At 46.9% G+C, this 26929-nt stretch overlaps 2 protein-coding genes across 2 annotated transcripts in view; one reads left to right on the top strand and one right to left on the bottom strand.

The window, feature by feature from the left end:
- Window positions 1-15465, top strand: part of gars1 (glycyl-tRNA synthetase 1) — an 84483-nt gene extending 69018 nt beyond the window's left edge. Inside the window, exons 15-17 of the mRNA XM_087987634.1 lie at window positions 10065-10158; window positions 13897-14087; window positions 15154-15465. Of these exons, the coding sequence (XP_087843760.1) occupies window positions 10065-10158; window positions 13897-14087; window positions 15154-15270 (402 nt within the window). The 3' untranslated portion in view covers window positions 15271-15465. The remainder of the gene's footprint in view (window positions 1-10064; window positions 10159-13896; window positions 14088-15153) is intronic.
- Window positions 15466-20767: 5302 nt separating this feature from the next.
- LOC122550335 (E3 ubiquitin-protein ligase TRIM7-like) overlaps window positions 20768-26929 on the bottom strand; it is a 79885-nt gene continuing 73723 nt past the window's right edge. Inside the window, exons 5-6 of the mRNA XM_087986857.1 lie at window positions 23538-23671; window positions 20768-21761 (exon numbers count right to left, since the gene is read on the bottom strand). Of these exons, the coding sequence (XP_087842983.1) occupies window positions 21241-21761; window positions 23538-23671 (655 nt within the window). The 3' untranslated portion in view covers window positions 20768-21240. The remainder of the gene's footprint in view (window positions 21762-23537; window positions 23672-26929) is intronic.

Here is a 26929-nt window from a genome sequence, read left to right as displayed (position 1 = left end):
TATTTATATACTCCGGCGGGGAGTGGGGTTATTTATATACTCCGGCGGGGCGCGGGGTTATTTATATACTCCGGCGGGGCGTGGGGTTATTTATATACTCCGGTGGGGTGTGGGGTTATTTATATACTCCGGCGGGGCGCGGGGTTATTTATATACTCCGGCGGGGTGTGGGGTTATTTATATACTCCGGTGGAGCACGGGTTATTTATATACTCCGGTGGGGCGCGGGGTTATTTATATACTCCGGCGGGGCGTGGGGTTATTTATATACTCCGGTGGGGTGTGGGGTTATTTATATACTCCGGTGGAGCACGGGTTATTTATATACTCCGGCGGGGCGCGGGGTTATTTATATACTCCGGCGGGGTGTGGGGTTATTTATATACTCCGGCGGGGTGTGGGTTATTTATATACTCCGGCGGGGTGTGGGGTTATTTATATACTCCGGCGGGGTGTGGGGTTATTTATTTACTCCGGCGGGGCGTGGGGTTATTTATATACTCCGGCGGGGAGTGGGTTATTTATATACTCCGGCGGGGTGTGGGGTTATTTATATACCCCGGCGGGGCGTTGGGTTATTTATATACTCCGGCGGGGCGTGGGGTTATTTATATACTCCGGCGGGGTGTGGGGTTATTTATATACTCCGGCGGGGTGTGGGGTTATTTATATACTCCGGCGGGGTGTGGGGTTATTTATATACTCCGGCGGGGAGTGGGGTTATTTATATACTCCGGCGGGGTGTGGGGTTATTTATATACTCCGGCGGGGAGTGGGTTATTTATATACTCCGGCGGGGTGTGGGGTTATTTATATACTCCGGCGCGGTGTGGGGTTATTTATTTACTCCGGCGGGGTGCGGGGTTATTTATATACTCCGGCGGGGCGTGGGGTTATTTATATACTCCGGCGGGGTGTGGGGTTATTTATATACTCCGGTGGAGCACGGGTTATTTATATACTCCGGCGGGGCGCGGGGTTATTTATATACTCCGGCGGGGTGTGGGGTTATTTATATACTCCGGTGGAGCACGGGTTATTTATATACTCCGGTGGGGTGTGGGGTTATTTATATACTCCGGCGGGGTGTGGGGTTATTTATATACTCCGGCGGAGCACGGGTTATTTATATACTCCGGCGGGGTGTGGGGTTATTTATATACTCCGGTGGAGCACGGGTTATTTATATACTCCGGTGGGGTGTGGGGTTATTTATATACTCCGGCGGGGTGTGGGTTATTTATATACTCCGGCGGGGAGTGGGGTTATTTATATACTCCGGCGGGGAGTGGGGTTATTTATATACTCCGGTGGGGCGTGGGTTATTTATATACTCCGGCGGGGAGTGGGGTTATTTATATACTCCGGCGGGGAGTGGGGTTATTTATATACTCCGGCGGGGCGTGGGGTTATTTATATACTCCGGCGGGGAGTGGGGTTATTTATATACTCCGGCGGGGCGTGGGGTTATTTATATACTCCGGTGGGGCGTGGGCTTATTTATATACTCCGGCGGGGCGTGGGGTTATTTATATACTCCGGCGGGGAGTGGGGTTATTTATATACTCCGGCGGGGAGTGGGTTATTTATATACTCCGGCGGGGCGTGGGTTATTTATATACTCCGGCGGGGTGTGGGGTTATTTATATACTCCGGCGGGGAGTGGGGTTATTTATATACTCCGGCGGGGTGTGGGGTTATTTATATACTCCGGCGGGGTGTGGGGTTATTTATATACTCCGGCGGGGCGTGGTGTTATTTATATACTCCGGCGGGGAGTGGGGTTATGTATATACTCCGGCGGGACGTGGGGTTATTTATATACTCCGGCGGGGCGTGGGGTTATTTATATACTCCGGCGGGGTGTGGGGTTATTTAAATACCCCGGCGGGACGTGGGGTTATTTATATACTCCGGCGGGGCGTGGGGTTATTTATATACTCCGGCGGGGAGTGGGGTTATTTATATACTCCGGCGGGGAGCGGGGTTATTTATATACTCCGGCGGGGTGTGGGGTTATTTATATACTCCGGCGGGGCGTGGGGTTATTTATATACTCCGGCGGGGAGTGGGTTATTTATATACTCCGGCGGGGCGTGGGGTTATTTATATACTCCGGCGGGGAGTGGGTTATTTATATACTCCGGCGGGGCGTGGGGTTATTTATATACTCCGGCGGGGTGTGGGGTTATTTATATACTCCGGCGGGGTGTGGGGTTATTTATGTACTCCGGTGGAGCACGGGTTATTTATATACTCCGGCGGGGTGCGGGGTTATTTATATACTCCGGCGGGGCGCGGGGTTATTTATATACTCCGGCGGGGCGCGGGGTTATTTATATACTCCGGCGGGGAGTGGGGTTATTTATATACTCCGGCGGGGCGCGGGGTTATTTATATACTCCGGCGGGGAGTGGGGTTATTTATATACTCCGGCGGGGCGTGGGGTTATTTATATACTCCGGCGGGGTGTGGGGTTATTTATATACTCCGGCGGGGAGTGGGGTTATTTATATACTCCGGCGGGGAGTGGGTTATTTATATACTCCGGCGGGGTGCGGGGTTATTTATATACTCCGGCGGGGTGTGGGGTTATTTATATACTCCGGCGGGGCGCGGGGTTATTTATATACTCCGGCGGGGTGTGGGGTTATTTATATACTCCGGCGGGGTGTGGGGTTATTTATATACTCCGGCGGGGCGTGGGGTTATTTATATACTCCGGCGGGGTGTGGGGTTATTTATATACTCCGGCGGGGTGTGGGGTTATTTATATACTCCGGTGGAGCACGGGTTATTTATATACTCCGGTGGGGTGTGGGGTTATTTATATACTCCGGCGGGGCGTGGGGTTATTTATATACTCCGGCGGGGCGTGGGGTTATTTATATACCCCGGCGGGGCGTGGGGTTATTTATATACCCCGGCGGGGAGTGGGGTTATTTATATACTCCGGTGGAGCACGGGTTATTTATATACTCCGGTGGGGTGTGGGGTTATTTATATACTCCGGCGGGGCGTGGGGTTATTTATATACTCCGGTGGGGTGTGGGGTTATTTATATACTCCGGCGGGGAGTGGGGTTATTTATATACTCCGGCGGGGAGTGGGGTTATTTATATACTCCGGTGGGTGTGGGGTTATTTATATACTCCGGCGGGGTGTGCGGTTATTTATATACTCCGGTGGGGCGTGGGGTTATTTATATACTCCGGCGGGGAGTGGGTTATTTATATACTCCGGCGGGGTGCGGGGTTATTTATATACTCCGGCGGGGTGTGGGGTTATTTATATACTCCGGCGGGGCGTGGGGTTATTTATATACTCCGGCGGGGCGTGGGGTTATTTATATACTCCGGCGGGGTGTGGGGTTATTTATATACACCGGCGGGGAGTGGGGTTATTTATATACCCCGGCGGGGCGTGGATTATTTATATACTCCGGCGGGGCGTGGGGTTATTTATATACTCCGGCGGGGTGTGGGGTTATTAAAATACACCGGCGGGGAGTGGGTTTATTTATATACTCCGGCGGGGTGTGGGGTTATTTATATACTCCGGCGGGGCGTGGGGTTATTTATATACTCCGGCGGGGCGTGGATTATTTATATACTCCGGTGGAGCACGGGTTCTTAAAATACACCGGCGGGGTGTGGGGTTATTTATATACTCCGGCGGGGCGTGGGGTTATTTATATACTCCGGCGGGGTGTGGGGTTATTTATATACTCCGGCGGTGCGTGGGGTTATTTATATACACCGGCGGGGCGTGGGTTATTTATATACTCCGGTGGAGCACGGGTTATTAAAATACACCGGCGGGGAGTGGGGTTATTTATATACTCCGGCGGGGCGTGGGGTTATTTATATACTCCGGTGGAGCACGGGTTATTTATATACTCCGGCGGGGTGTGGGGTTATTTATATACCCTGACGGGGCGTGGGGTTATTTATATACTCCGGCGGGGCGTGGGGTTATTTATATACTCCGGCGGGGCGTGGGGTTATTTATATACTCCGGCGGGGCGTGGGGTTATTTATATACTCCGGCGGGGTGTGGGGTTATTTATATACTCCGGCGGTGCGTGGGGTTATTTATATACACCGGCGGGGCGTGGGTTATTTATATACTCCGGTGGAGCACGGGTTATTAAAATACACCGGCGGGGAGTGGGGTTATTTATATACTCCGGCGGGGCGTGGGGTTATTTATATACTCCGGTGGAGCACGGGTTATTTATATACTCCGGCGGGGTGTGGGGTTATTTATATACCCTGACGGGGCGTGGGGTTATTTATATACTCCGGCGGGGCGTGGGGTTATTTATATACTCCGGCGGGGCGTGGGGTTATTTATATACTCCGGCGGGGAGTGGGTTATTTATATACTCCGGCGGGGCGTGGGGTTATTTATATACTCCGGCGGGGCGTGGGGTTATTTATATACACCGGCGGGGCGTGGGTTATTTATATACTCCGGTGGAGCACGGGTTATTAAAATACACCGGCGGGGAGTGGGGTTATTTATATACCCCGGCGGGGTGTGGGGTTATTTATATACTCCGGCGGAGCACGGGTTATTTATATACTCCGGCGGGGCGTGGGGTTATTTATATACTCCGGCGGAGCACGGGTTATTTATATACTCCGGCGGGGTGTGGGGTTATTTATATACTCCGGTGGAGCACGGGTTATTTATATACTCCGGCGGGGTGTGGGGTTATTTATATACTCCGGCGGGGTGTGGGGTTATTTATATACTCCGGCGGGGCGTGGGGTTATTTATATACTCCGGCGGGGTGTGGGGTTATTTATATACTCCGGCGGGGAGTGGGTTATTTATATACTCCGGCGGGGTGTGGGGTTATTTATATACTCCGGCGGGGCGTGGGGTTATTTATATACTCCGGCGGGGCGTGGGGTTATTTATATACCCCGGCGGGGAGTGGGGTTATTTATATACTCCGGTGGGGTGCGGGGTTATTTATATACTCCGGCGGGGTGTGGGGTTATTTATATACCCCGGCGGGGTGTGGGTTATTTATATACTCCGGCGGGGTGTGGGGTTATTTATATACCCCGGCGGGGTGTGGGTTATTTATATACTCCGGCTGGGCGCGGGGTTATGTATATACTCCGGCGGGGCGTGGGGTTATTTATATACTCCGGCGGGGTGTGGGGTTATTTATATACCCCGGCGGGGCGTGGGTTATTTATATACTCCGGCGGGGCGTGGGGTTATTTATATACTCCGGCGGGGCGTGGGTTATTTATATACTCCGGTGGAGCACGGGTTATTAAAATACACCGGCGGGGAGTGGGGTTATTTATATACCCCGGCGGGGTGTGGGGTTATTTATATACTCCGGCGGGGCGTGGGGTTATTTATATACTCGGGCGGGGCGTGGATTATTTATATACTCCGGTGGAGCACGGGTTCTTGAAATACACCGGCGGGGTGTGGGGTTATTTATATACTCCGGCGGGGTGTGGGGTTATTTATATACTCCGGTGGAGCACGGGTTATTTATATACTCCGGCGGGGTGTGGGGTTATTTATATACTCCGGCGGGGTGTGGGGTTATTTATATACCCCGGCGGGGTGTGGGGTTATTTATATACCCCGGCGGGACGTGGGGTTATTTATATACTCCGGCGGGGCGTGGGTTATTTATATACTCCGGTGGAGCACGGGTTCTTAAAATACACCGGCGGGGTGTGGGGTTATTTATATACTCCGGCGGGGCGTGGGTTATTTATATACTCCGGTGGAGCACGGGTTCTTAAAATACACCGGCGGGGTGTGGTGTTATTTATATACTCCGGCGGGGTGTGGGGTTATTTATATACTCCGGTGGAGCACGGGTTATTTATATACTCCGGCGGGGTGTGGGGTTATTTATATACTCCGGCGGGGTGTGGGGTTATTTATATACCCCGGCGGGGCGTGGGGTTATTTATATACTCCGGCGGGGTGTGGGGTTATTTATATACTCCGGCGGGGCGTGGGTTATTTATATACTCCGGTGGAGCACGGGTTATTAAAATACACCGGCGGGGAGTGGGGTTATTTATATACTCCGGCGGGGCGTGGATTATTTATATACTCCGGTGGAGCACGGGTTATTAAAATACACCGGCGGGGCGTGGGGTTATTTATATACTCCGGTGGGGTGTGGGGTTATTTATTTACTCCGGCGGGGAGTGGGGTTATTTATATACTCCGGCGGGGCGTGGGGTTATTTATATACTCCGGTGGGGTGTGGGGTTATTTATATACTCTGGCGGGGCGTGGGGTTATTTATATACCCTGACGGGGTGTGGGGTTATTTATATACTCCGGCGGGGCGTGGGGCTATTTATATACCCTGACGGGGTGTGGGGTTATTTATATACTCCGGCGGGGTGTGGGTTATTTATATACTCCGGCGCGGAGTGGGGTTATTTATATACTCCGGCGGGGTGTGGGGTTATTTATATACTCCGGCGGGGTGTGGGGTTATTTATATACTCCGGCGGGGTGTGGGGTTATTTATATACTCCGGCGGGGTGTGGGGTTATTTATATACTCCGGCGGGGTGTGGGGTTATTTATATACTCCGGCGGGGTGTGGGGTTATTTATATACTCCGGCGGGGTGTGGGGTTATTTATATACTCCGGCGGAGCACGGGTTATTTATATACTCCGGCGGGGCGCGGGGTTATTTATATACTCCGGCGGGGAGTGGGTTATTTATATACTCCGGCGGGGCGCGGGGTTATTTATATACTCCGGCGGGGTGTGGGGTTATTTATATACTCCGGCGGGGTGCGGGGTTATTTATATACTCCGGCGGGGCGCGGGGTTATTTATATACTCCGGCGGGGCGTGGGGTTATTTATATACCCCGGCGGGGAGTGGGGTTATTTATATACTCCGGCGGGGTGTGGGGTTATTTATATACTCCGGCGGAGCACGGGTTATTTATATACTCCGGCGGGGTGTGGGGTTATTTATATACCCCGGCGGGGCGTGGGGTTATTTATATACTCCGGCGGGGCGCGGGGTTATTTATATACTCCGGCGGGGCGCGGGGTTATTTATATACTCCGGCGGGGTGCGGGGTTATTTATATACTCCGGCGGGGTGCGGGGTTATTTATATACTCCGGCGGGGTGTGGGGTTATTTATATACCCCGGCGGGGAGTGGGGTTATTTATATACTCCGGCGGGGAGTGGGTTATTTATATACTCCGGCGGGGCGCGGGGTTATTTATATACTCCGGCGGGGTGCGGGGTTATTTATATACTCCGGCGGGGTGTGGGGTTATTTATATACCCCGGCGGGGAGTGGGGTTATTTATATACTCCGGCAGGGTGTGGGGTTATTTATATACTCCGGCGGGGAGTGGGGTTATTTATATACTCCGGCGGGGAGTGGGGTTATTTATATACTCCGGCGGGGTGTGGGGTTATTTATATACTCCGGCGGGGTGTGGGGTTATTTATATACTCCGGCGGGGCGTGGGGTTATTTATATACTCCGGCGGGGTGTGGGCTTATTTATATACTCCGGCGGGGAGTGGGGTTATTTATATACTCCGGCGGGGCGTGGGGTTATTTATATACTCCGGCGGGGCGTGGGGTTATTTATATACTCCGGCGGGGTGTGGGCTTATTTATATACTCCGGCGGGGAGTGGGGTTATTTATATACTCCGGCGGGGTGTGGGGTTATTTATATACTCCGGCGGGGCGTGGGGTTATTTATATACTCCGGCGGGGCGTGGGGTTATTTATATACTCCGGCGGGGCGTGGGGTTATTTATATACTCCGGCGGAGCACAGGTTATTTATATACTCCGGCGGGGAGTGGGGTTATTTATATACTCCGGCGGGGCGTGGGGTTATTTATATACTCCGGCGGGGAGTGGGTTATTTATATACTCCGGCGGGGTGTGGGGTTATTTATATACTCCGGCGGGGAGTGGGTTATTTATATACTCCGGCGGGGTGTGGGCTTATTTATATACTCCGGCGGGGAGTGGGGTTATTTATATACTCCGGCGGGGTGTGGGGTTATTTATATACTCCGGCGGGGCGTGGGGTTATTTATATACTCCGGCGGGGAGTGGGTTATTTATATACTCCGGCGGGGAGTGGGGTTATTTATATACTCCGGCGGGGTGTGGGGTTATTTATATACTCCGGCGGGGCGTGGGGTTATTTATATACTCCGGCGGGGAGTGGGTTATTTATATACTCCGGCGGGGTGTGGGCTTATTTATATACTCCGGCGGGGAGTGGGGTTATTTATATACTCCGGCGGGGAGTGGGGTTATTTATATACTCCGGCGGGGAGTGGGTTATTTATATACTCCGGCGGGGTGTGGGCTTATTTATATACTCCGGCGGGGAGTGGGGTTATTTATATACTCCGGCGGGGTGTGGGCTTATTTATATACTCCGGCGGGGTGTGGGGTTATTTATATACTCCGGCGGGGAGTGGGGTTATTTATATACTCCGGCGGGGAGTGGGGTTATTTATATACTCCGGCGGGGAGTGGGGTTATTTATATACTCCGGCGGGGCGTGGGGTTATTTATATACTCTGGCGGGGAGTGGGGTTATTTATATACTCCGGCGGGGAGTGGGGTTATTTATATACTCCGGCGGGGAGTGGGGTTATTTATATACTCCGGCGGGGAGTGGGGTTATTTATATACTCCGGCGGGGAGTGGGGTTATTTATATACTCCGGCGGGGCGTGGGGTTATTTATATACTCCGGCGGGGAGTGGGGTTATTTATATACTCCGGCGGGGCGTGGGGTTATTTATATACTCCGGCGGGGCGTGGGGTTATTTATATACTCCGGCGGGGAGTGGGGTTATTTATATACTCCGGCGGGGTGTGGGGTTATTTATATACTCCGGCGGGGTGTGGGGTTATTTATATACTCCGGCGGGGAGTGGGGTTATTTATATACTCCGGCGGGGTGTGGGGTTATTTATATACTCCGGCGGGGAGTGGGGTTATTTATATACTCCGGTGGAGCACGGGTTATTTATATACTCCGGCGGGGAGTGGGGTTATTTATATACTCCGGCGGGGTGTGGGGTTATTTATATACTCCGGCGGGGCGTGGGGTTATTTATATACTCCTGCGGGGTGTGGGGTTATTTATATACTCCGGCGGGGCGCGGGGTTATTTATATACTCCGGTGGGGTGTGGGGTTATTTATATACTCCGGCGGGGTGTCGGGTTTTTTATATACTCCGGTGGAGCACGGGTTATTTATATACTCCGGCGGGGTGTGGGGTTATTTATATACTCCGGCGGGGTGTGGGGTTATTTATATACTCCGGTGGAGCACGGGTTATTTATATACTCCGGCGGGGTGTGGGGTTATTTATATACTCCGGCGGGGCGTGGGGTTATTTATATACTCCGGTGGAGCACGGGTTATTTATATACTCCGGCGGGGCGTGGGGTTATTTATATACTCCGGCGGGGTGTGGGTTATTTATATACTCCGGCGGGGCGCGGGGTTATTTATATACTCCGGCGGGGTGTGGGGTTATTTATATACTCCGGCGGGGCGTGGGGTTATTTATATACTCCGGCGGGGCGCGGGGTTATTTATATACTCCGGCGGGGTGTGGGGTTATTTATATACTCCGGCGGGGCGAGGGGTTATTTATATACCCCGGCGGGGCGTGGGGTTATTTATATACTCCGGTGGAGCACGGGTTATTTATATACTCCGGTGGGGTGTGGGGTTATTTATATACTCCGGCAGGGCGCGGGGTTATTTATATACTCCGGCAGGGCGCGGGGTTATTTATATACTCCGGCAGGGCGCGGGGCTATTTATATAATCCGGCAGGGCGCGGTGTTATTTATATACTCCTGCGGGGCGTGGGGTTATCTAAATACTCTGGCCAGGCGTGTGTGCTCCGTTTTGGGTCATGTCGAACGCCCTGCCTCCCTCACGGGTCAATTTTAATGCTGAAGTCACACTCGAGGGAAATTTCAGCAGGAGATTGAAACTGATTTTCACTGGACCTTCTATTTCTTTTTCTAGTTCTTCAGCTTTCCAGCGACAGTGGCTCCCTATAAGTGTTCTGTTCTGCCCCTCAGTCAGAACCAGGAGTTTGCTCCATTTGTGAAAAAGCTTGGTGAGTTGCCGATCTGTTTTTAATTTGTTCACGGGGTGAGGCAATTGCTGGCCAGGCCAGCACCTATTACCCATTCCTTATTGTTCACCAACGTGGCAATGTTGCCCCATATGCAGAGCAGGTAAGGATGGCTGTTTCCTACCTGATAGACATTAGTGAACCGTATGTTTTTTTTCCCGACAATTGACAATGGATTCATGGTCATCGTTATACTCATAATTTCAGATATTTATTGATTTCAAATTCCACCATCAGCCGTGGTCCCCAAAACATTACCTGGGCCTCTGGATTAACAGTCCAGCAGTAATACTACTAAGCCATCGCCTAGCCTAGCCTAGCTCTTTAAGCAGCTTGTTGATGAGAATGGAAGTAATGAAAGGGAAAGCTGCAAAGGCTTGCATTTATATTGCACCTTTCTTAGACATCCAGTAGCATTTCACAGCTCATGAAGGATTTCTGAAGCGTGGACACTGTTTAATGGAGGAAGCTGCAGTCATTCCTGATGAAGAGCTTATGTTAGAAGCATTGACTCACCTGTTCCTTGGATGCTGGCTGACCAGCTGTGCTTTTCCAGCACCACACTTTCCAACTCTGATCTCCAGCATCTGCAGTCCTCACTTTATCCTAGTCATATTGACAGTGACTGGTATCACGTCAACCACCCAGCCCTGTGAACTGAACATCACAGCACAGGTCTGCAGCTTGACCTTTCACCTTGGGATTGACTGGATCCAAGACCTGGTCTCTCCAATAGCTGCAGGGTTCCAGTGGGAGATAAGATGTGGAGCATTGAGAGTTAAGTATTACTGAACCAAGGATTGATACTTTTCATGCAATACGGTCATTCATAGTGTTCATTTATGACATGTTGTATGGAAATTAAAGCACAGAATCAGATCATTCAGCCCATCTTGTCCATTCTCTACACAAGCCTCTTCCCAACACTGATCCGTGTGAAGCAATTTTCATTGCTGTTTCCAATTTAAGAAAGCCCCTTTAATCTCTACTCTTTGCTACGTATGTACAGCAGACATGGATTTCTGTGCCGTAAAGAAATATAACAGGAAAAGTGAGTCAACCGTGACTAACAAAGGTAGTTGTATATTGTATTAAATCAAAGGGAAGGCTTATAAAGTTGCCAAAAAAGTAGCAAGCCTGAGGATTGGGAGCATTTTAGAATTCGACAAAGGAGTACCAAGAAATTGCAAAGGACAATAGGAAATGAATTCAAGTTATTCGGAAGCATATAAAGCTTCATTGGGTATATCAAAAGGAAAGAAATCTCCCAGAAATAGTGATGATTCAGAGGACTAGTGACAATCAGGAACTGGAAGAAGTTAATGTTAGTAAAAATAATACTGCAGAAACGAACAGGACTGCAAGTTGACAAATTCCAAGGGCCTAATGATATATATCTCAGAGTTTAAAGAAGTGAGAATGGTAATAGTGGATACTAATCTATAGATTCTAGAGTTGTGCTTGCAAATATAAATGCAACTTGAATACTTAAGAAAGGAGGGAGAGAGTAAACAGGGAACTACAGACCTGTTACTTTATCAATAGTAAAGAAAATACTAGAATATGTTATAACTGTTGTGACAACTGGAGACTTAGAAAAAAATTACTGATTGGCAGAATTGATATAGAATTATAAAAAGAAAATCATATTTGACAAACCTGTTGAATTTTTTAGGATGTTACCAGCAGAGTAGATGAGGGGTGTATTTAGATTTTTAAACAGTTTTCAATTAAGGTTCCACAAAGATTAGTACACATTGAGCATGTGTGGATTATGGGTAACATATTGCCCTCATTGAGAATTGGTTAACACACAGAAAACAGTAGGAATAAATCGTCATTCTTGGATTGGCAGGCTGTGACTAATGGGGTACCATAAGGCTCAGTGCTTGGGTTGCTGTTATTTATAATCTTTATCAATGATTTGGATAATGGGACCAAATGTCATATCTCTCCAGGGCCTAGTTCTTGTTTATCACAGTTGGACACTAACTGGGTAATTATAAACTTAGGCAAATCCAGCTCGGTGATGGGAGCACAACATTCAGTCACTAATCCCCATTCTTTATCTACAGTCTTGGTCTCCTTATTTAAGGAGGAATATTGGAGACAGGTCGGAGGAGTTTCACTAGGCTGGTTGCTGGGATGAAAGGGAAAATGAGCAGATTGGAGCTGTAACCAAAGGAGTTGAGAATAAAATATCATGTCTTTGAAACATATAAGATTGTGAGGTGGCTTGACAGTGGAGATGTTGAATATTTCCCTTTATTGGGGGGGACATCTAGAATGAGGGGTGCAGTTTCAAAATAATGGGTCTCCATTTAAGGCAGATGAGCTTCTCTTCTCCCTGAGGATTGTCACTGTTTGGAATTCTCAACCCTAATGAGCAGCGAAGGCTGGGTCGTTGAATATGTTCAAGGCTGAGTGACAACAGATTTCTGACTGATAGGAGTCCAGATGCATTATGAGGGTGTGAGGTGTCAGACCGAGTGGAGTTAGCCCACAGTCCGAGCAGACCCGAGGTGGCCAACGGCCAACTCCTCCTGTGAGTCCGAGGTTCTGGGTTACATGTAGTCCTTTCAGATGAACCTTATCCCTTTTAAACTGGATATTGGTAGCTATCACTGACTCATGACCCACCTGAAAACCGTGCAAACACATGGGAACCCCACCATTGACAAGTTCCATTCCATTCTGTGGCTCAACACTTTAACTCCCCCTCCCACTCCACCAAGGATATGCAGGTCTTTGGACTCCTCCATTGCCAGACCACAACAACACGACGGTTAGAGGAAGAGCGACTCATCTTCCGCCTAGGAACCCACCAACCACAAGGGATGAACTCGGATTTCACCAGTTTCCTCATTTCCCCTCCCCCCACCTTGTCTCAGTCAAATCTATCGAATTCAGCACCGCCTTCCTAACCTGCAATCTTCTTCCTGACCTCTCCGCCCCCACCCCAGTCTGACCTATCACCCTCACCTTGACCTCTTTCCACCTATCACATTTCCGACGCCCCTCCCCCAAGTCCCTCCTCCCTACCTTTTATCTTAGCCTGATGGACAAACTTTCCTCATTCCTGAAGAAGGGCTTATGCCCGAAACGTCGATTCTCCTGTTCCCTGGATGCTGCCTGACCTGCTGCGCTTTTCCAGCAACACATTTTCGGCTCTGATCTCCAGGATCTGCAGACCTCACTTTCTCCTCAAGTTCCATTCCAAGCCCCCCACCATCTCGACTTGGAAATATATAAATCATTTCTTTACTGTTGCTGAGTCAAAATCCTGGAAATCTTTCCTGAACTGCTTACAGTGTCCCTAAACTCTGAGACTGTGGCAGTTCAAGATGGTGGCCCACTGCTGCCTCCTAAAGGACAGTTTGAGATGGGCAATTGCTGGCAACACCCACATCTGGAGAATTATTATTGTTTTAACTGTAATGTGACCATTTTTCTAACATCGTAAAACTGTACGTAAGCTCAAGGTTTGCTCAGCATGTAGTCAAGAGAGGATCAGTTGGAGTTATCCCTGATCTGTATGGCGTTAGCTAAGCTCAAACCGATCCTCAGTACCATCCTGGCAGGTAGAGGTACATTTAGCTTCCTGGACCAAGGGGAAAGCAACTGTGAAGATAAAGGGAACCTCAGTGAGAGAGGGTCTGCTGTTGTGTTTGCAGATTATCTGTCACCCTTTACTAATGCTTCTGCCCATCCTGTCTGCAGCTGAAGAACTCACCAAACATGGTGTTTCTCACAAAGTGGATGACTCATCTGGCTCCATCGGGAGACGGTATGCTAGGACGGATGAGATTGGTGTGGCCTTTGGCATAACCATCGATTTTGACACGGTGAACAAGGTGCCCCACACAGCCACACTGAGGGACCGTGACTCGATGCGGCAGATCCGAGCTGAGGTATGTTCCGGGAGTAACTTCAGTGTCACAGTGCCTCCTCCCTCCATCAGTGAGTGTACGCTCACACTGAGCCCTTCCAGATAGCGGCAAGCTCCCGGTAGTATTTATCAGTCAACCATGGTGAGCAGAATAATTCTCTGGTAATGCATAGGAACAAGTACGGTGGCAGCCCGAATCGATGGGAATCAGTTCCCCATTGGCACAGTGAGAGCCCTACCACCCTGAAATCCTGTCCCATCACAACTGGCTTCAACCTTGACCAGGTGTTATTGCAGCAGCTTATATGCATACATAGATCCTTCCATTCTAATCCACCCTGATTCGCAGCAGTTCGCATTTTAGACAAATGTGCCTTTTAAGTGACATTTCATGGGGCTGTCAGGGCTTGAGATCTCCTGAGCACTGCAGCCCATTTCTCCCAATTGGTCATTCTGTGTCTATCACACATTGTCTGTTTCCTAACTTTAAATCCGAGCCAACATTCTCCTCACAGTTTCCTGTAACTTTGTTTAAATGTTTCTGTGGAGTAATAAGACACCAGATTACTGAAGTGATTTTGTGCACTGCTGCAATGACTGCCTGCAGTCATTGATGTTATATTCTTCTGTTCGCTTTAAATGTACCAATCACACACAAGCACTGGTGAAACAATGATGGGATTTCTTTATTTGAGTCGGATGGTTAACACACCATGACCACTGAGCTAAATGCAGCCGATCTGACTTCTACCTCTGCTGCTCAGAGTGCCATGCCTCTCACATCAGGCCCTGTCAGGGTGTGGAATGATTTGTTTAAGGTGCATGCCCTTACAGATACATACATCATATCACAATATTGGGAGCTATGTGACCTGGACATGCATGAAGCAACTTCAAAGTTGTTTATCATTGGAGAGATGTATCCCTGTGTCATCGCACGCGTACACACACACACACACACAGGAAAATGCAGGATATTAGGACTAGATGATAGTCAGAGCAGGCACTCTGGACTGAATGGTCTCCTGCACAATAATAATTCTGTGGTTCTGTGATTCAGTCAAATTGTTCTCAAATTTTTTCCACAGATTTCAGAACTGCCTCAAGTCGTCAGAGATTTAGCCAATGGTTCCTTGACCTGGGCTGATATCGAGGCCAAGTACCCTTTGTTCGAAGGGCAGGAAACAAGTAAGAAGGAAATTTGAAAAGCATGTCGCTTCTCCATTATCATCTCCTGCCGTCCTCTGAGGAACCCAGATACTGAGCTGTGTTCTGTACATTGGTAATACAGGTTTGACTGAACCAGTGACTGTTATACCTGTGGAAGGCCCTTCTCTCACTACAGGATTATGGAAGAATTCAATGAGATTCTGTGCAATAAAACCTGATGGTGAACTGGTTGATTGTCTTTCTCTGATCTACTGATCTCCTACTTCATTATTTTTACAACTGGACATCTGAATTGCAATGTGATTGTGCACACTGTAAATACACTCAACAGTTTGATCTGATTCTGAGACTTAAAGTATCTAAGTAATTTACTGTCTCTTCAGTGAATGGTGGGAGATTTCCACAGAGTGAGAGGCAAAGTCACTCTCAGCTGACTGAGGATAGATCCACCAATCCATCAACTTTAACTCCATATTATTCCACAACAATAAATCTCACTAAGTGAAACTAATATTTTGAAATACCCTTTTGAAACTGTTACTTATCAGTATAAAAAGCTGGGTAATTAATCTAATCAGGTGTTTATATATGGAATAATGGAGTCTGCTGTTTAATCAAGGGGTACAAGTGGTATATGTGTAGAACTCCAGGGGTGAATTACACACATCTAATTGATGGGTTCAGGTGGTGTATTTGTAAAATACTGACACCCAGGAGTGAGATACACACATCTAATTGATGGGTTCAGGTGGTGTATTTGTAAAATACTGACACCCAGGAGTGAGATACACACATCTAATTGATGGGTTCAGGTGGTGTATTTGTAAAGCACTGACACCCAGGAGTGAGATACACACATCTAATTGAAGGGTTCAGCGTGGATTTTATATATGGAAGAACAGATATCCTTGTGTGAGATACAAACTAAACAAGGGGATTGCATGGTTTAAGAGCGAGACTAATACTCTGGGAGATTAAACCAGGGGAGGTGATGGCCAAGTGGTAATATCACGACTGTTAATCTAGACCCAGGTAATGTTCAGGGGACTCTGGTTCAAATTTGAATTCAATAAAAATATCTGGAATTATGTTTCAATGAAGACTTTGAACCCATAGCTGATCGTCATAAAAGTCCATCCAGTTCACCAATGTCCTTTAGGGAAAGAAACTGCCATCATTACCTGGTCTGGCGTAAATGTGGTTCCAGACCCACAGAAACATGGTTGACTCTTAATTGCCCTCGCCAGTGATGCCCATATCCTGTAAATGAAGTTTGAAAAATCTCAGGTTTGGATGTTATCTAGGCCATGCTGTAGGCTGCCAGATACTGCTGTGTTGTTAGAGGTCACTTTGAATGAAGCTAAGCCTGTAACAAAGGGAAGGAGATTCATGAAGTGGCTAAGGATGATTGTCTGGAGCAACCACTGGAGTTATATGTTGGCTGTGTAGGGTTTCCAGTTGATCTGATGATCTCCATGTTATGTACAGGTCATTCTCCTATAACACCACCATGGCGTTCCAGTGAGACCTCACTTTGTAGAAAATCACTGAACAGAAATCATGGGGCCTGTGGGAAAAGTGTGGTTAGGGACAGACCAGCAAAAATGATCACACTCGATCGCTCAAAAATCACACACAAGTCAAACGCAATGTATAGCACAGCCTGAATGAAATGTGAAATCATATTTATTAATGAAACTAAAATAAATTTAACATGGTATTTTTAAAGCAATGTAAGAAGGTTGCTCTCTGTGCTGTACCTGTCTCAGAAAGCTGGTCTGTTGGCAGCTGGCATTGGCGCGTGCGCAGGTCAGCACACAGACATTTGCCTGGACATTGGCACGTGTGCAGAATGTCACAAAGACCGGCACCCACGTCGTGTGCGTGTGGAATGGTGTGAACATCAGGCGTGTGCACAGAATGAAGTGTGCAAATTGATCCCAGTTAGAACTGCACTATTGCCAACTGAGGTAAGTGTTCTCAAAAATAGCATTGCCTAATTCTTCAGTGATGTTATAGCCAAATTGCGCTGCTGAAACGCATGTTATCCCAGAACTACCTGTACAAATCTAATCAGTGCAAGAACTTGTCATACCCAACCTCTCGGTTATCCAGGGCTCCTCCATGTAATTCTTGGTTAAATGTTGCCATCATGAACATTAGACAAAAGTACAATTTATTAAACATTAAAACTGGGTAAAGAGAGCCACGCAGTCACTGGGGTAGGCATGTTACCATGGAGAAGCTACTGAGACAACCAGTGTTCCCAATTTGTCTTACAGGCCTGCATTGAGAAGCTCAGTGTAAATTCGTCAGATTTTCAAATGACTCAAATTTCAGAGAATGTTGGAATTGAAAGAGGCAACTTGGAATGAGGTGGGCCAGATATAAATGTGGGAAGGACAAAAACATGAAGTTGCTGGAGGTATATGAAATGCTAAAAGATTAAAAATTGGAGCTTTTCATCTTGCACTCATCAGAACCAGGATGCAAGAAACAGACTTAGGGAAGGAAAGATAAACTTTTATGCAGCAAGGGGATGGTGCTGATTAGTTGGGCCATCATTGACATGGTGATGCAGCAAGAACAGTTAACTGTCGATCTTCATTCTCAGACCAGGTGTAGGTTCTGTTGGTCAGGGTATTGTGGGGATGCAGCACTGTTTGGCTGTCTCCATGACCCTGTTGATTTTTGTTAAATGTGCAATGTATTATACAAATTCTTTTTGCATACATATTTATATGTGTAGCTTCTCATGGACACACATACATCACACTTAGGAAATAAGTCACTAGAGAGATAGTTAAATCTTTGGTTTTAATTTTCCAAAATACCCTTAAATCAGGCAAAATTGTATTAGCTTGGAAAGTTGCAAAGATAACTCCTTTATTCAAAACGAAAAACTACAAAAAGCAAGAAATTACAGGCCAGTTATTTTAACACCTGTCTTAGGGAAGATGTTAGAAACTATTTTTGAAGACATAGCAGGCACTTAGAAAGGTTCAAGGAATCAGGCAGTCAGTATGATTCTGTGTCAGGGAAAATCTGTATGACCATTTGTTGAAGTTCTTTGAGGAAGTCACATGCTGTGGATAAGGGGTGGTGGGGGAATGATGGTGTACCACAGGAATCGGTGCTGGGGTCTCAATTTTTTACAATTTATATAAATGATTTGGATGAAGGAACTGAAGGAATGTTTTCTAGAGATGCTGATGGCAAAGATAGGAAAGTAAATTGCATACACTTGTCTGTATTGGTCAGTGCATTGAGTATAGGAGTTGGGAGGTCGTGTTGTGGCTGTACAGAGTATTGGTTAGGCCACTTTTGGAGTGTTGTGTGTAAGTCTGGTCTCCCTGCTATAGAAAAGGCATTGTGAAACTTGAAAGGGTTCAGAGAAGATCTACAAGGATGTTGCCAGGTTTGGAGGATTTGAGCTAAAGGGAGTGGCTGAATTGGCTGCTAGAGCATTGGTTTGGGGGTGGGGGGGGGTGACCTTACAGAAATTTAGAAATCAGAGACATGGATAGGGCAAATAGCAAACATCTTTTCCTGGGGTAGGAGAGTTCAAAACTTGAGGGCATAGATTTGAGGTGAGCGGGGAAAGATTTAAAAGAAACCTAAAAGGCAACTTTTGTGTATGGAATGATCTACCAGAGGAAGTGGTGGAGGCTAGTACAATTACATGGGTATATGAATAGGAAGGGTTTAGAGGGATATGGGCCAAGTGCTGGCAAATGGGACTGGATTAACTTTGGATATCTGGTCAACATGGATAAGTTGGACCGAAGGGTCTGTTTCTGTGCTGTACATCTCTATAACTAAGGGCACCGGGATGCTACAAAGGAAATAGATTGCATGATTGAAAAAAGATCTGTCAAAACGGATAGGAACTGGGAAAATGTGAAATTAACCTTTTTGCATAAAGACTTTAAAAATAAATAAATGGTGAGAAATTGCAGATCTCTGAGATGCAGAGGGGTCTGGGTGTCTCAGTGCATGAATCACAAAGGGTTGATATTGCAAGTAATTCGGAAAGCAAATAAAATGTTATTTAGTGCAAGGGAAATTGAAAATAAAAGCAGGGACGTTATATAGAGCACTGACCACATGGAGTACTGAGTACATTACGAGTCAACTTATTTAAGAGAAGGTATAAATGTTTTGGAGTCAGTTCAGAAAGGGCTAGATTAAAACATTATCAAAGGAAAAAATGAAACCCCAAACAAGACTATTACTGATCAATGTTTTATACTTACTATAGGCACAGAGAACTCTGTAATGTTTAATTACTGAGAGTTTATTTACTGACAAAAATCTAGATATCAGAAGTCTGACAGAACACTTCAGAACATAGTACAGAGAATACTCTGAGGAGCTACCAATCAATATATCTGGGGCAGAGGAAACTGCCAATCACACAGTTAAAGGGACAGTGATGGAACTCGTTAAAATAAAAACCCACCTCATTCGGACAATTCTTTGGAATGACGAAGAAGTCAATAAAGATTAAACTCTTACCTTTATCTTGCACATATTAAAAGATATTCAGTCCCATGATTATTAGCAACACAGTGATAGATCACAAACAGTGGTTCTTCAGGAACCTTTGGCCAACTTCGTATAGTGACAGATAACCTTTGACCCCAGTGTGAATGTTTTCACCCATGACCCCTAGTTAGACCAAATTGTGATGAAGCAGATAAGAGTTCTTACCCATTGTGGAGTCTGGGAATTGTTGGAATGTTCCACTGGCAGGTAGTTACTGGAATTTATAAGAGGATATTAAGGATGTATAAGAACTGTTAGCAGTTTGGGTCCAAGGTGGAATCAGAGTGAGCACTATGTCCTGAGGATATATTATATAAAAAATAACTTAGTGATTAAGGTGAATCAACAACTTCAAATCCATTTGTCAAGGGGTCCTATGACCTCTCTCCTGGTGCCAGATCTCAAAACACAGCTGAATGTTTGTACATATTTCTGATAGCATGTTGTTACCTGACTGTCCTGCAGATTGTCCTGCTCCTTTTGGAATGACCAATATTGGAAAACTGAACCAGCTTGAGTCACACACTCACGAGAGAGCCTATACCCCCTACCCGCAGCCTACACCCCCTACCCGCAGCCTACAATCATCTCATCCACCTCCCAGCCCTCAACCCCCCCCCCTCAAGAACTACCCTTGGCTCTATCCTCACTGGTCAATCAGGATGAAAACAAGGTGGGCATTTTATCCCATTTCTGATTGGGTTTGGTTATCATGAAGGAAACCTGTGGTTCTGAGATCAAAATAGTTATCTAGTGTTGACTGTTGTGAAGAATACATCTATCAGAGATTTGTTCATACCCTTGTCACATCTAAACGACTATTCCAACCCCAGAATCATTGCAGCTAAATGTGCTCCTCTAATTCTAAACTCTGAAGCATCACTGATTTTAAATATTTCACCACAGGCAGCCATGCCTTAATTGTCAAAGTCCGTATACTCTGGAATTCTCTTCCCATACCCCCTGTGCTTTTCTCTTTTAAGATGTTTCTCAAAACCTATCTCTTGGGCAAAGCTGTCAGCCAGCTGACCAGTGGCCTGGGACAATTTGTTTTGTATAATGTACCTGTGAGGAGCTTTGGGGCATTGTATTATATTAAAGGCACTATATAAATACAAGTTGTCATTGTGGCACCAACAAGACCTGTGACTGTTGCCAATTATCCACTAGGGGCAGAAGTTTAATCGGTGCTTGGGCCAGGTATCAGTCAGAGATCAACACAGGCATCAACAACATTCTGGGGGCAATTTTAATGTCACTGTGGAGGAGGGGATTGGTGGGGTTGGGATGTGATGTTGGTTCACAGCCTCCTTTATGCCCCCACCCTGATTGTATTGAAATAAATGGAGAGGAGGTGAATGGGTTGGGATGTGAAATGCTGCACCTGATCCCTGGCCTTTCCCATGTGGAGAAGTGGCTTAAAATTACCGGCTGGGCCCATCATTTTATACCTGACTTTAACACAGTTTTATGGAGGAACTGCCCGAACAAGAGAATGCAGGAAATACAGGTTCAGAGAAGGTGGTTTTGAAGGTGTGCAAATGCCTCTGACGATCACTGACCTGGTAAAAAGACACTGTGCCAGCCTCGTAATCCAGTCGGACACGCATCCTGCTAATGGCCGGGTACTTCAGGAGGTAAGTCTGTTGGTTCTTTTGACAAGCTGTCAGAAACCCGCGGTAGAAATATAAACACCACGACTTAGTGCTGTTGGTGAAATAAGACTCCAGCCCTCCCCGGTCTATAGACCCGTAGGCCACTCCCACCCCCCAGGCAATGCCACCGGTCTTCACATCCCAGGAGTGGCAGCCAGCCGTGAAACTCTGAGAGCACAGGATCTGGTGCATGTTCTCAAACATGTTCGAGTTGTGCCATGAGTTCTCGCCCATGTAGCCAAACATCACTGTCTTCTCATCCTCGGAGACATTCAGGAGCCAGTAGGCCGAGTCCGGATCCAGAGTCAGCAGTGACCACTGATCTGGGGGAAGGGGGAGGAGACACAAACTGGTCAGAAACTGCCATTCTGTTCATCCTTCCCCACCTCTCCCAGTGAGTGACACAGAGGTAAAGACCTCCAGTCTGTCTGCTAACACTGTGTACCATCTGCCGTGGTGGGAATTGGAACCTATGCCCCCAACGCATGAGACTGAGCCTCTGAAATACCACTGTGCCATCACAATACTTGTTCTTCATTTCTTTGTCCTTCTATCTTTATATTCTAAGCTCTGGTTTATTTTTCCATGTTTTAAGGTGATGCTGGCGATATGGCGAAACTATACAACATTTTTCACTGTATTTTGTAACAAAATACATGTGACAATAAGTAAATCAAATCCCAATCTAAATTGGCCAGAACTGAACACGGTTTTAGCTGAGGCCTAAACAGTGTTTTATAAAGATTTCACATAAAAACTTCTTTGCTTTTGTACTCTTACTTAAATAAGGCTCAGGATTTCATGTCCTTTATTTTTAAAAGGTCTGCTCAACCTTTCAATGCTGCCCCCCACCAAAGGTTTGGGTAATACTCCCAGGTCACCACAGGCCTCCACAGATAAGGAAGGACACCACTTCGACTGGGACAACACATCCATCATAGGGCAAGCCAAACAGAGACATGCATGAGAATTCCTAGAAGCCTGGCATTCCAACCAGAACTCTTTCAAAAAACACATTGACTTGGACACCATGTACCGCCCTCTGAGAAAAAAATACAGGAAATGATATCACTACAGGAAATAACATCACCAACCCAAGGAAACCTAAACACAAATAGAAAGCGGGTCACTAACACTAGTGCTTCATCCGGAGGCTCACTGACGATGTTACCTAGTACGGTGATGAAACATCTGAAAATGAACCTTCCAGCTCAATGAGCAAACTTACATCCAGAACCTCAACCTGAGCTACAAATATCCGGTTTCTCTGTTCCTGCAACATCTTTAAAATTGTACCTAACTTTGACTGACTCTGCGCATTCTGTACCCATTTCCCCAGTCTTTCTGTGACTGACTGGAGACTATTCTTGTATCAGGTTACATCGGATCTTACAGACGAACATACAACTTAGGAACACGAGCAGGCTGCTTGGTCCTCAGACTGGCTGCCCCATTCATTAAACTGATGTCTGATCTGATTGTAATCTCAACTCTGCATTTCCCCCCCCCAACTCACCCATTGAAACTTTACTCATCTAAACCTATCAATTTCTGCCATTAAAATATTCAAAGACTCTGCTTCTACTGCCTTTGAAAAGACAATTCCAAATCTGAATTAGATTTTTTTTGTAAAGCAAAGAACAGGGGCCAACGGCATGGAGTTAGGCTACAGGTCAGCCATTATCTCATTGAATAGTAGAACAGATTTGAGGGGCTGAATGGCCTACTCCTGTTCCTAAGAATCATAGCCCTCTTTGAGAAATAGCTTCTCCTCATCTCTGATTTAAATGGGCCATTTTTACACAGTGACCCCTCTTTCTAGATTCTCCCTGAAGAGGAAGTACCATTTCCTCACTGACCCCTTAGAACATGTTTCAATCAAGTTGCCTCCTACTCTTCCAATCTCCAGAGGTTGCAGGCCCAACCTGTCCAAACTTCCCTCAGAAAATAAACTCCTCCTTCCAGGTGATGGTCTAGTAAACCTTCTCTGAACTGCCACCCTAATTGCTCCTCAAATTTGGAGACCATTATGCAGCCAGTTCTTCAGGTGTGGTCTTTGTCACTAGTCTGTTGTATTTCGAAAAGCTGCCTGCTCTTACTTGTAGTCCCCAGAATGGCTGATTGGTAGGTGAAAGAATTATTCATCCGCTCCTTGATAAATTCAGGTGCATTGTACAGATTCAGGATCAGCTTCGGAATATTTATATCTGGTTTATTCTGTGTGTCAGCAACTCTGCAATAAAGGAAGAAATAAATTCCTTTCAGTGATTCAGATCAGCAGTCCATTGGTGAACACCACACACATTTGCACTGACACTGAATTGTAACCACTTTGAGAGGGCTCACAGGCTAGTCCCAGCTCCCAATGCCCGCCCACCCCCTCCCTTACTCCAATATCCTAACAGTTTTTCTTCTCTCAAATATTTATCATTGTCACTTTTCAAAGTTTTACACTTGCTTCAAGCACCCTTCCATGCAGTGCACCCTGAATGATACCTCACTGCAAATGCTGGAGAGTCAGAGTCGAAACGTGTGGTGCTGGAAAAGCACAGCACGTCAGGCAGCATCTGAGGAGCAGGAGAATCGGAGTTTTGAGTGTAAGTCCTTCATCAGGAATGTGGAGAGGGGGAGAGTGGGGTGGGGCAGGGCTGGGGAGGGTGTGTTGAGAGATAAATGCAGGCTGGGTGTTTGGGGTGAGGCTGGGGGGAGGTAGCTGGGGAGGTGATAGATGGATGCAAGTGAGGGTTAATTGATTAGTCTGACGGGAGGGTGGAGCGGATAGGTGGGAAGGAAGATGGACAGGTAGGACAGTTCAAGAGAGCGGTGCAGAGTTGAAGGGTTGGATCTGGAAAGAGGTGGGGGGAGGGGAGATTTGGAAACTGGTAAAGTTGACATGAATGCCATGTGCTTGGAGGGTCCCAAGGTGAAAGATGAGATGTTCTTCCTCCAGTGGTCTGCCATAGGACAGTGGGGTTGTTGGGTGCGTGGGTCCCAGAGATGTTCCCTGAAACATTCTGCAAGTTGGCATCCTGTCTCCCCAATGTAGAGGAGACTACATTGAGAGAAACCTCATCTACTGTATCTGTTGCTCTTGATGAGGTCTCCTGTACACTGGGGAGACAGGACACCAACTCGCAGAATGTTTCAGGGAACATCTCTGGGACCCATGCACCTAATAACCCCACTGGCTTATGGCAGACCATTTCAACACCCCCTCCCACTCTGCCAAGGACATGCAAGTCCTGGGCCTCCTCCATCACCAAATCCAAGACACCAGGCGCCTGGAGGAAGAACACCTCATCTTCCACCTTGGGACCCCCCAACTGTATGGAATCAATGTTGACTTCAGCAGTTTCCAAATCTCCTCTTCCGCAACCTCATCCTAGATCCAACCTTCCAACTCTGCACCGCCCTCTTGACCTGTCCTATCTGTCCATCTTCCTTCCTATCTATCCGCTCCACCCCTTCCCATCGACCTATCACAATTTCCCCTCACGTGCATCTACCTATTGCGTTCCCAGCTCCCTTGCCCCACCACAGCCCCACCACCACCCTCCTATTTACCTCCCAGCCGCCTTCCCCTCACCCCACACATTCCTCATGAAGGGCTTGTGCCCAAAACACCAACTCTCCTCCTCGGATGCTGCCTGACCTGCTGTGCTTTTCTAGCACCACACTTCTCAATTCTGCAATCTCACTGAGGATTGTTTTGTTATTTATTCATGGGATGTGGGTATTGCTGGCCATACCTGCATTTATAGCCCTTCCCTGTTTGCCCAGATAGCAGATACGAGTAAACCACATTGCTGTGGGTCTAGATTCACATGAAGGCCAGACCAGGTATAGATGGCAAATATTCTTCTCAAAAGGAGATTAGTGAATCAGATGGGTGCCTTTGGACAACCAACAGTGTTTGCATGGTCGCTGGGCTAAGATTTTAACAAATTCCAGATTTTTTATTGAATTCAGATTTTGCCATCACCCATGGTGGGATTTGAACCCAGAACAAGACTGTGGGGTTTTAGTTTAATAGACCAGTGACATTATCACTACATTATGGCCTCCACTTTTATACTTGAAGAGATTCCTGAACAGATCCATGTATACAAAGATGAGTGACTGATGTCTGTATTCTGGATTGACAACTGTATATTGGATCTTGGACTGACATATATAAAGGATCAGAGACTCACGTCTCTGTATAGGATCTGGTACTGATATCAGCTTGTTGGATCTGGTACTGATATCCGTCTGTTGGATCTGGTACTGATATCAGCCTGTTGGATCTGGTACTGATATCCGTCTGTTGGATCTGGTACTGATATCCGTCTGTTGGATCTGGTACTGATATCCGTCTGTTGGATCTGGTACTGATATCCGTCTGTTGGATCTGGTACTGATATCCGTCTGTTGGATCTGGTACTGATATCCGTCTGTTGGATCTGGTACTGATATCCGTCTGTTGGACCTGGTACTGATATCCGTCTGTTGGACCTGGTACTGTATCCGTCTGTTGGATCTGGTACGGATACTGTCTGTTGGACCTGGCACTGATATCCATCTGTTGGATCTGGCACTGATATCCATCTGTTGGATCTGGTACTGATATCCGTCTGTAGAATCTGGTACTGATATCAGCCTGTTGGATCTGACACTGATATCAGCCTGTTGGATCTGGTACTGATATCAGCCTGTTGGATCTGGTACTGATATCAGCCTGTTGGATCTGGTACTGATATCTGTATGTTGGATCTGGTACTGATATCAGCCTGTTGGATCTGGTACTGATATCAGCCTGTTGGATCTGGTACTGATATCGTCTGTTGGATCTGGTACTGATATCCGTCTGTTGGATCTGGTACTGATATCCGTCTGTAGAATCTGGTACTGATATCAGCCTGTTGGATCTGGCACTGATATCAGCCTGTTGGATCTGGTACTGATATCAGCCTGTTGGATCTGGCACTGATATCAGCCTGTTGGATCTGGTACTGATATCAGCCTGTTGGATCTGGTACTGATATCCATCTGTTGGATCTGGTACTGATATCGTCTGTTGGATCTGGTACTGATATCGTCTGTTGGATCTGGTACTGATATCCGTCTGTTGGATCTGGTACTGATATCCGTCTGTTGGATCTGGTACTGATATCCGTCTGTTGGATCTGGTACTGATATCCGTCTGTAGGATCTGGTACTGTATCCATCTGTTGGATCTGGTACGGATACCGTCTGTTGGATCTGGCACTGATATCCATCTGTTGGATCTGGCACTGATATCCGTCTGTTCGATCTGGTACTGATATCCGTCTGTAGAATCTGGTACTGATATCAGCCTGTTGGATCTGGTACTGATATCCGTCTGTTGGATCTGGTACTGATATCCGTCTGTTGGATCTGGTACTGATATCCGTCTGTTGGATCTGGTACTGTATCCGTCTGTTGGATCTGGTACGGATACCGTTTGTTGAATCTGGTACTGATATCAGCC

This window comes from Chiloscyllium plagiosum, unplaced genomic scaffold (genome assembly GCF_037043375.1).
Source record: "Chiloscyllium plagiosum isolate Xiang-an unplaced genomic scaffold, Cpla_swu_hap1 HiC_scaffold_5, whole genome shotgun sequence".
In the NCBI taxonomy this organism is placed as follows: Eukaryota; Metazoa; Chordata; class Chondrichthyes; order Orectolobiformes; family Hemiscylliidae; genus Chiloscyllium; species Chiloscyllium plagiosum.
Note: the sequence above shows the minus strand (reverse complement) of the source record. Positions and strands in the feature narration are given on the sequence as shown.